The 10,972-nt window shown below is 28.2% G+C and overlaps 2 protein-coding genes across 2 annotated transcripts; both read left to right on the forward strand.

The window, feature by feature from the left end:
• Window positions 1–433: 433 nt before the first annotated feature.
• On the forward strand, window positions 434–3,148 carry LOTGIDRAFT_108248 (hypothetical protein; the record flags this gene model as incomplete). The annotated part of the gene is made up of 6 exons (XM_009066971.1): window positions 434–565; window positions 995–1,098; window positions 1,334–1,456; window positions 2,222–2,360; window positions 2,557–2,685; window positions 2,993–3,148. The coding sequence occupies 6 exons, from the start codon at window positions 434–436 to the stop codon at window positions 3,146–3,148; spliced, it is 783 nt and encodes a 260-aa protein (XP_009065219.1).
• Window positions 3,149–6,082: 2,934 nt separating this feature from the next.
• Window positions 6,083–10,972, forward strand: LOTGIDRAFT_54111 (hypothetical protein; the record flags this gene model as incomplete). Its single annotated transcript, XM_009066781.1, has 6 exons — window positions 6,083–6,240; window positions 6,512–6,601; window positions 6,823–6,945; window positions 7,210–7,430; window positions 7,758–7,942; window positions 10,907–10,972. Coding segments are annotated over 6 exons (843 nt in total), but the record flags the coding sequence as incomplete, so codon positions are not given.

Here is a 10,972-nt window from a genome sequence, read left to right on the forward strand (position 1 = left end):
CCTACTCAGTGAGAGTGGTTATGAATGCTTCAAGATGGCGGAATGTGATTAAATTTGTACCCTAATTATGCTTTCAAGACAGTAAAAATTATTGTCATATTGGACATATTGTTTATAGATCTGTCATAAGCCAATAAGGCATATAATTTAATTATAAATTGTTTTTGATTTCAGCGTGGTTGGTGATATGTATTTCCGACTGGAGAAATTACGATTTTGGAGTGGAAGACATCAGCAATCACTGGCTGGTTTTGAAAAGATTAGAACTGTTGGCAAAGGTTTGTGTAATTAATGTCATTTTGTTGAATTATATAAATAAAAATGAATTATAAATATAGTTGCCCTGTCATGTCTGGCTGATTGATGTTTAAATTAAAGCTCTTAAAATGTAAAAACAAAGTCTCAACTGAATATGCTTGGTTCATCATAGTTCATGTCATGTTTTATAGGAGCCTATGGTGCTGCTGTGTTATATAAAAAGAAAGATGATGATTCTGTTGTGATATTAAAAGAAATTAATATGCATGATTTGAGTGCTGCTGAAAGACAGTTAGCTTTAAATGAGGTAAATGTACATGATTAGCCTTTTCTAAACCATTTTCATCCAATTTCTTCTTACATATTCAGAGAAACACTTTCTGTACACAAAACCATGAAAACACTTAATATCATTACAACAGAGCAAACAATTCCTTTTCAACAATATTTTTGATTGATTAAAATATTTTCACAACCTGGTAAAGAATTATATCAAATTTGAATTCCTCCAACATCAATAATACGATGTGTAAAATGCGTCCCTGCTAAGTAACTTGTAATAAACATATTGCAGAATTAGATAGTGTGTTTGAATCTCAATGCAGAAATAGCAAGATTGTTGATTACAACTCTTCATTTCTTTTGATTGATTGAATGATTTTGATAATTCAATGCTATGGAAAACTTATTTCTATCCTCACTAAAGGGTTAATTATAACATATTTATGTTATTTAGGTGAATGTCTTAGCCATGTTAGACCATCCTAATATTATCAGTTACTATGATAGTTTTGAAGAAGATGGTGTTTTAATGATAGAAATGGAATATGCTGATGGAGGGTAGGCTTATCTTCCTTATCAATTCTCTATTAAGCAAATTTAGGGAACTCACTAAACAAGAGCAAAAAACCCAGTCACAAAAAGATTCAATACAGTGTTCAATTGACGAGAGATCTTACACAGGGTTTGGATACAAAATCCATAACAGGACAGCTATTTTTGGAAATTTACTGATTTGTTAAGAAGCAGTTGTATGCAATATTATTTATATATATTTTATATACCTTATTTTTAGAACTTTAAAGCAGTTTTTATATCAACAAGAACATTTACATCTAGATGAGAAGGTTGTTTTAGAAATGTTTCAACAAATAGTAGCTGCTATAAGATATATACATGAACACAAAATATTACATAGGTAGGTCAATATTTCTCTTAACACTATCAAGATATGCTTTTGTTGGTTTTATGTAGATATTTATTGTTGGTACTGACTGTCTGTCAGTGTTTTAGTTAATCTGTTCAAGTCTTTCCGTAAACATTTCAGAATCTACAGTTTTTGATCGATTTTGTTGAAACGTCATATGTTATAAAATGAGGATCAAGTTTGCATTTCAGTGCCTTCTAATGATTAGAAACAGGTTTTTTCTATTTATACATCGATAAACTGAAAAATGTTCAGGTCATTCCTTATAATTTAATCAACTCGAATACATATTTGAATATTCATCTAAGATAGTAACGATTTAAGCCACAAAATTGGCGCCTAAATACATAAGATTTTAACATAAGGTTAATGAACTGATACTAACAATAGAGATTTCCTAGAGAACAGCCAATCAGCAATAAGTAGGTCACTTATTTATAGTCTACTGTCTACTACATGAAAGTTGACGGAGCGGCCAAATTGGAAGTTCAATTATTGAAAGACCAGTTCTAAATAAGTCCAGAATTCATGATATTGTTGGAATTTGGAGTGTGCACTTTTGAGGGAATTGGAAAATACCTTTATCATTCAGTGAAATGTCAATTTCGGCTTTGTTGACATTTGAAGGAACAACATTGATGCATAGTGGCCACGTCAATCAAACTCAATGATAAGAGTAATAAAACTGTGTGATGCCATGTAAATGGAATCGTGATATAATTATTGTTATTTAATCAGTTTATATTATAATTGTAGAGATTTAAAAACAGATAATATATTTCTAACTAAAGAAGGTATTATAAAAGTGGGTGATTTTGGTATATCTAAAATGATGAGTTCGGTACAAGGTGCTAACACTGTTTTAGGAACACCATATTATATTAGTCCAGAAATGGTGAGTATACTATAAACTTTATCTAATGTCAAATTATTTAGTTTTGTAGACGTTATTTTTGTTGTAATGATAAGTATACTATAGACAATTTATTCTGTAATGTTGCTATTATCAACTACCTGGCCACAAATTTTACACAATACTTTACATAAACAATTACATAAAAAACAATTATAGATATTTTAATTTATTATAGTGTGAAGGTAAACCATATAGTTTTAAATCTGATATCTGGGCACTAGGTTGTATTCTATATGAAATGGCATGTCTACAGAAAACATTTGAAGGAACCAATCTACCAGCTTTGGTTAATAAGATAATGAAGGTAAGAACCTTAAGTGTTTTGTACTTTTTTATAAAATCCACAAAAACTAGCTCATTGGAATCAGTCCAGAAAAGTCTCACTTTGGGAAGTCCCGATTTGACACTTTATTTGACATTTATAATGTTCTTTATAGAAACTAGAAAAACTTAAGAAATTTGATTTATGTTATTTTAGCCAATGCTGGGCAATAAAATCGATAAGATTCTATGTTCTTGTCAGCCAGTAAATTTAGAATACTGCAAACACTAACTTGAAGGTTCATAGTTTTACAAGTATATATCAACTATCTTTTATTAACTATTTGTAGGGTCAGTTTGCTCCAGTAAAAGAAATGTATAGTCCTGATTTCCGTGATGTGGTACTAGATATGTTACAGAATGATCCTGATAAAAGACCTGATGCCACAGAGTTAATGTACCATAGACTACCTCCTGTAAGTCTTTTGTATTGTTTAACATTTTAGCAGCAAATCTCTTTCTTGCTGCATACAAATTCTAATTCAATAGTTAGACTAATACTCTGAGATGTACTTTTCAGGTTAAAAGCAATATGCGGTGATTTATTGTTCCCAATTTATTGTTGAACATATGTAAACTTATAAAACTGACAAATATACTTGGCAAAGGGTCATATCTGATGAAAATTATGTTATGTGTTGCAGTTGATAGCTAAATATGATGAAGAAGTGTCTGATCCTGAAGAAGAATTGAATGAAAATGAAAATGCCAATAAAAAGATTAAAATGAGGTAATTTAATAATCTGATATAACTCTTACTTCTCAATAACATTCATTCTTTTCTAGTAGGTAGAAGTTCAAATATATAGAACAATGTTAACCTTATATTCTTTATTCTAAAACAACGTATCTGAAAAAGAGAAAGTATCTAGTGAATTGAAGCAACCTTCAACAACAACTCAGAGGGTATCGGAACTTACATTTGAAAAGCACACTCCAGTCCGAAACAATGTAATTAACATCTTAGGCTCATTTTTCCAGTTGGGTACCTTAGCTTAGCATGAATATTACCCAAACCTTTCTTCTTTAACTACTATAAGAGGTGGAAACTGTATTGATTAATTTCTCGGAACATTTTATTCCTTGAGGTTCAAAGTTATTTTCTTATGCAATATACAAACATATGAAAATATTTTGATATATATTTACTATCTTAGTAATATGCTTCTATTGAGAAATTCACTGGATATAATGCCCTATATTTTGGCTGTTCAGAAAAATCAAATGTGAAATTACTTGACACAAATAAAACTCTTTAAAAAACTTTGATTTTTCAATTTTAATTTTACTTAAATAGTCCTAAGAAGATGGAAAAGAGGTAAAATAAATTTAAACTGCCAGCATCATTTGAGTGAAAAATAGTCACCCCACATAATATAATATGTTATTTTGCACTAATATTAAAAAATTGTGGTTGATAATTTGGTTTGTGGTTGTAGTAACTTGTCTTTTCAATTCATAAGAGAATTTTCAGAAATTACGCTATTAAAGATCTATAATTTTTCCATACTGATTTCAGTTGAGAAATGTTTATAGCCAAACAAAATATTTTTTCTTTACGGATCCCCAAATAGTTGCCTTACCAATTAGAACTCCATTCCAATCATGTATAACACATGAAAGATTATATATCTTGCATCTAGTTTGTCTGCAATTTCTTAAAAATTTTTTAGTTAAGGTATCCAAAATAATATATTATGAAATCATTAATAATAACTGGATGTGAGCTTCGATTCTGAAACTGTCGCTAACTTCTGCTAAAACATAACTCTTTGGTGTGGCAGATAAAGCTTGCATTTTGTTTTATTGACTTGTAAAATTTCAAAAGAAAAACATTATGAATGTCCAGTTGAACTATGAACTAATTCAAATCATCAGCCAAACTAAAAAAAAATGTTTTTCTGATTATTCTCTTAATGCCATCACATGCACCTCTTTACTTTGGTCCAACACCAGGTCCTATCTTCTGTTTAAAATAGTAAGAAATATCACCTAATAACAAACTCTAAAAACATCCTTACTCTTTTCTTTTCTCTATGATTTTTCCAATCTTGATAATACTTGGTTTGCTGTTTATAAGAACTTTTAGAAACTGATAAGCAGTTATAATGATTTCTTTTATGTTTTTTTTAGATCTTATAAAAAACGTAATTAATTTTTACATTCATTAATTTATATTAAACAGTTATTAGTGTGTATGGACATTTATATGATTATTACACCTCTTGGCCTTACGAAAACTACATATAGTTCTTACATAGGAATAACACATACAAATCACTACCTCAACTTAATAAGTTCAATTTTGAAAAAGGCTATAATATTTCATCAAATTTTTTAAATCACATTTAAAATCATACTTCCAAAATTTGAAGTCTGATTTGAAGGCTTAGTTGAAATATTATATTTTTGTATGGCCTCTTGGCATGTGAAATATTGCATGCTCTTGAAATGGAATGAAATTAAATTTAAACTTCAGAATATCTAAGAACTTGATGATCTGGTTGTTAATCTCTATCTTGCATGCTTGAGATATGTATTAATAAAAATTGCTGGATGATTGTATATGGCAGGGCCACAAGTAGTGATTGAATCACTCTTGGGATTTCTTTGGTCAGACTTGATGATAGTTAATAATTATTTCAGACCTTGTCACAACAGACCATGAGAATAATGAGCTTTACATTTAGAATCTTGTTTAGGATATATTATTGTATATTGATTAGACCTGGTTGTAATGCTCGACTATTGCAATTGCTACTGATTAAAAATATATTCAAATCATTCAACATACTGATGAAACTGAATGATGACCAAAATCCTTTGTAATCAATAGGTAAATAGTTGAATTGTAGTAGTATTGTAGAAGTATAAGTTCTACTGATGTGCGACCTGAAACAAGTCCAAAATGAAGTCAGAAGCCTATAATCTAACTTTCACCATATCTTTGTTTTTAATAATAAATTTGTATTAAATATAGATCAGTAATGTATTATTTAGAAGCCTCAACTGGTGAATTAACATGTATTACTGATCTACCACCTCGACTTAAAATCAAAAATGTAAGTTGATGCTTTCAGGTTGATTTTCTGTTAAGGAAATTGGAGCCAATAGTGTACAGCGGCTTTTCAGTCTCACAGGCAATTCTGTCAATATGTACCATGATAGGAAGTTTTAAAGTGGGAGGAAGTAGGAACACCACTGTTCATGTGTTTGAAATATTCTGCATTTGAAGACCCTTTATTTTGATTATTGCTTCTTCTTCTTTTTTCATGAAATTGTAGACATGCCCGTCATGTGATTTTCATATTGAAAAGAGATACAGATAACTGAAGTTGAAAATTTTCAGCTTGAAAAACAAATATGATTTCTCTTTGATTCAGGCTGCTGTTGGTCCAGACCATGTTATAGTTGTTACTACTGAAGAACAGGTTTATACTTGGGGTGAAGGGTCAAAAGGTCAGCTAGGTCATGGGAATACAGAAAGTAAGGGCAGACCTGAATTGATAGAAGCTTTGAATGGTAAATGTATAGTTGCGTAAGTATACTTTGCCCTTAAAATGTTTCAAAAAGATTGTTCTTGAATGATTGTGCTGTGTCATTGGTTTTTGTTCAAGCAAGCTCCACTCATAACACATATGACTGGGGTATTGTTTATTGGTAGAAATGTTCTCCCAAGTTGCTACCAATTCAATTACAACCTCACTCAAATTTGTCATAACATCATTATATTTATAGAAGAAAAAATTATACTTAGTGCATGAAATGAATGATTATATCTATGAAAATATTTAATTTGAACTTTACAGAGCCCAATGTGGAGATGGTTTTAGTTTATTTAGGAGTGAGAATGGTTTAGTATTAACTTGTGGTGATGGATCAAAATGCATATGTTTTCAGTGTTTAGGCTAAATTTGTCCTACGATGATGCATAAAAGATCAAGAATTTTGATAAGATAGTCTCAGCATCCCTTAAGAAAATGGAGATCTCTGTCATAGACGGATGCTAAAGGATATACGCATAGTCATCTAAATATTCACATGACAATCTTTCCTAAATATTAAGTGACAATGATCCTGTGGTCATAAATAGAGAGTAATTATATTTTATATTATACAGTGTTGATGTAGTTGCGGTAACTTGTGGACCTAATCATGTTGTTGGTGTTAGTAGTACAGGGGAAGTTTATACTTGGGGTCAAGGGTCAGATGGTAAATTAGGACTGGGTGATGATGAAAACTAGTAAGTTATTTGATTTGATATAAGAAGTAGCTCTTATTATCTTTTTTCTCTCCAGCCCCACTAGGATTATAAAGAGATTTAGTTGTCTAAATATTTGCCATACCAGCTATACAAATCACTTTCAAAATTAAGTTCTGTTATCATCACCAGGTTGTTGTTAACTTTCTCATGGTCACAGGCAGCTAATTATTATGATATCATTCCTTAGTAAGCTTAATTAAAAGCTTAATAATCACCATTTCATTTTATCATTATAATTTATAGTTGTCAACCAATGTTAGTGACTATAGATGAACCAGTAGTATGTGTAGATGTAAGATGTGGTAATGATGGTACTATGATACTAACTGATATTGGTAGTGTTTTTGCTTGTGGAAGCAATGAAAATAATAAACTTGGTCTAAATAACAGACAAGGATTTTTAATGGCTATGAAAAATATTTTTAATAAGGTAAATCATATTTTAGATTTGTCTTTTTTATTGTGTCTGACACGGAATAACAGATTGTCCATAAATGTATTGTTGCTGCATTTGCATTCATGATTGAACAGTTCATGCATTTGGATGACATTTAGTCATATACGTATGCCTGATAGCATCAAGTAATGAGTAATGATCACTCAATAAGATATGCATATTGTGTATGTCATGCTATATAGCGGTTTACCAATATATTGTGCCAGAACTAGTTTACAATAAAGACCAGAATGAGAAAAGAATAATAAAGTATACTTATATATAATTTTTGATGGATATTCTCTGATAATTTTATTATAGACTGAAGTAGAAGGTAGAAATGTATTAACACCAGTACGATCACTAGCTAGACATCGTGTTATAGATATCTGTATGGGAGCCTATCATTCAGCTGTCATAGTAGAATCAGGTCATGTCTATATGTTTGGTAGAAACTCAGAAGGTCAGCTTGGTACTGGTAACATTAAACCATCTAATACCATAGTAGAAGTTAAAGCTCTTCATGATAAATGTATCAATGTAAGTTACAAACTCTTCATAATTAATGTATCAATGTAAGTAACAAACTCTTCATAATTAATGTATCAATGTAAGTTACAAACTCTTCTTTATAAATGTATCAATGTAAGTTACGAACTCTTCATGATAATTGTATCAATGTAAGTTACAGACTCTTCATAATAAATGTATCAATATAAGTAACAAACTCTTCATAATAAATGTATCAATATAAGTAACAAACTCTTCATGATAAATGTATCAATATAAGTAACAAACTCTTCATAATAAATGTATCAATATAAGTAACAAACTCTTCATGATAAACGTATCAATATAAGTTACAATATATTCATGATAAATGTATCAATATAAGTAACAAACTCTTCATAATAAATGTATCAATATAAGTAACAAACTCTTCTTTATAAATGTATCAATGTAAGTTACAAACTCTTCATGATAAATGTATTAATGTAAGTTACAAACTTTTCATGATAAATGTATCAATGTAAGTTACAAACTCTTCATAATAAATGTATCAATGTAAGTTACAAACTCTTCATGATAAATGTATTAATGTAAGTTACAAACTTTTCATGATAAATGTATCAATGTAAGTTACAAACTCTTCATAATAAATGTATCAATGTAAGTTACAAACTCTTCATAATAAATGTATCAATGTAAGTTACAAACTCTTCATAATAAATGTATCAATGTAAGTTACAAACTCTTCATGATAAATGTATCAATATAAGTAACAAACTATTCATAATAAATGTATCAATGTAAGTTACAAACTCTTCTTGATAAATGTATTAATGTAAGTTACAAACTTTTCATGATAAATGTATCAATGTTAGTTACAAACTCTTCATAATAAATGTATCAATGTAAGTTACAAACTCTTCATGATAAATGTATCAATATAAGTAACAAACTCTTCATAATAAATGTATCAATGTAAGTTACAAACTCTTCATGATAAATGTATCAATATAAGTAACAAACCATCCATAATAAATGTATCAATGTTAGTTACAAACTCTTCATAATAAATGTATCAATATAAGTAACAAACTCTTCATGATAAACGTATCAATATAAGTTACAATATATTCATGATAATTGTATCAATGTAAGTTACAAACTCTTCATAATAAATGTATCAATGTAAGTTACAAACTCTTCATGATAAATGTATCAATGTTAGTTACAAACTCTTCATAATAAATGTATCAATGTAAGTTACAAACTCTTCATGATAAATGTATCAATATAAGTAACAAACTCTTCATAATAAATGTATCAATATAAGTAACAAACTCTTCACGATAAACGTATCAATATAAGTTACAATATATTCATGATAATTGTATCAATGTAAGTTACAAACTCTTCATAATAAATGTATCAATGTAAGTTACAAACTCTTCATGATAAATGTATCAATATAAGTAACAAACTATTCATAATAAATGTATCAATGTTAGTTACAAACTCTTCATAATAAATGTATCAATGTAAGTTACAAACTCTTCATGATAAATGTATCAATATAAGTAACAAACTCTTCATAATAAATGTATCAATATAAGTAACAAACTCTTCATGATAAACGTATCAATATAAGTTACAATATATTCATGATAATTGTATCAATGTAAGTTACAAACTCTTCATAATAAATGTATCAATATAAGTAACAAACTCTTCTTTATAAATGTATCAATGTAAGTTACGAACTCTTCATGATAAATGTATCAATATAAGTAACAAACTATTCATAATAAATGTATCAATGTTAGTTACAAACTCTTCATAATAAATGTATCAATATAAGTAACAAACTCTTCATGATAAATGTATCAATATAAGTAACAAACTCTTCATGATAAACGTATCAATATAAGTTGCAATATATTCATGATAATTGTATCAATGTAAGTTACAAACTCTTCATAATAAATGTATCAATGTAAGTTACAAACTCTTCATGATAAATGTATCAATGTAAGTTACAAACTCTTCATAATAAATGTATCAATATAAGTAACAAACTATTCATAATAAATGTATCAATGTTAGTTACAAACTCTTCTTTATAAATGTATCAATGTAAGTTACAAACTCTTCATGATAATTGTATCAATGTAAGTTACAAACTCTTCATAATAAATGTATCAATGTAAGTTACAAACTCTTCATGATAAATGTATCAATGTAAGTTACAAACTCTTCATAATAAATGTATCAATATAAGTAACAAACTATTCATAATAAATGTATCAATGTTAGTTACAAACTCTTCATAATAAATGTATCAATGTAAGTTACAAACTCTTCATAATAAATGTATCAATGTTAGTTACAGACTCTTCATGATAAATGTATCAATGTTAGTTACAAACTATTCATAATAAATGTATCAATGTTAGTTACAAACTCTTCATAATAAATGTATCAATATAAGTAACAAACTCTTCATGATAAACGTATCAATATAAGTTACAATATATTCATAATAAATGTATCAATGTTAGTTACAAACTCTTCATAATAAATGTATCAATATAAGTTACAAACTCTTCTTGATAAATGTATCAATGTAAGTTACAAACTCTTCTTTATAAATGTATCAATGTAAGTTACAAATTCTTCATGATAAATGTATCAATGTAAGTTACAAACTCTTCATGATAAATGTATCAATGTAAGTTACAAACTCTTCATAATAAATGTATCAATGTAAGTTACAAACTCTGCATGATAAATGTATCAATGTAAGTTAAAATATATTCATGATAAATGTATCAATGTAAGTTACAATATCTACTTGAAAAATATTTTGTTGTCTTCATGATAAATATATAGATATAAGTTACTATGTCTTTATGATATGTATGATTTACCTAATTGAGCTGTAAAAGATTAGAGATGATAATTTGAACCATAGTAAACTGATATTTCTGATATTTACAGAAAGTTGTATGTGGTGAACATTTTACAGTAGCAAGTACTAAAGATCATGAACTATATTATTGGGGT

This window comes from Lottia gigantea (genome assembly GCF_000327385.1).
Source record: "Lottia gigantea unplaced genomic scaffold LOTGIsca_8, whole genome shotgun sequence".
Classification (NCBI taxonomy): Eukaryota; Metazoa; Mollusca; class Gastropoda; family Lottiidae; genus Lottia; species Lottia gigantea.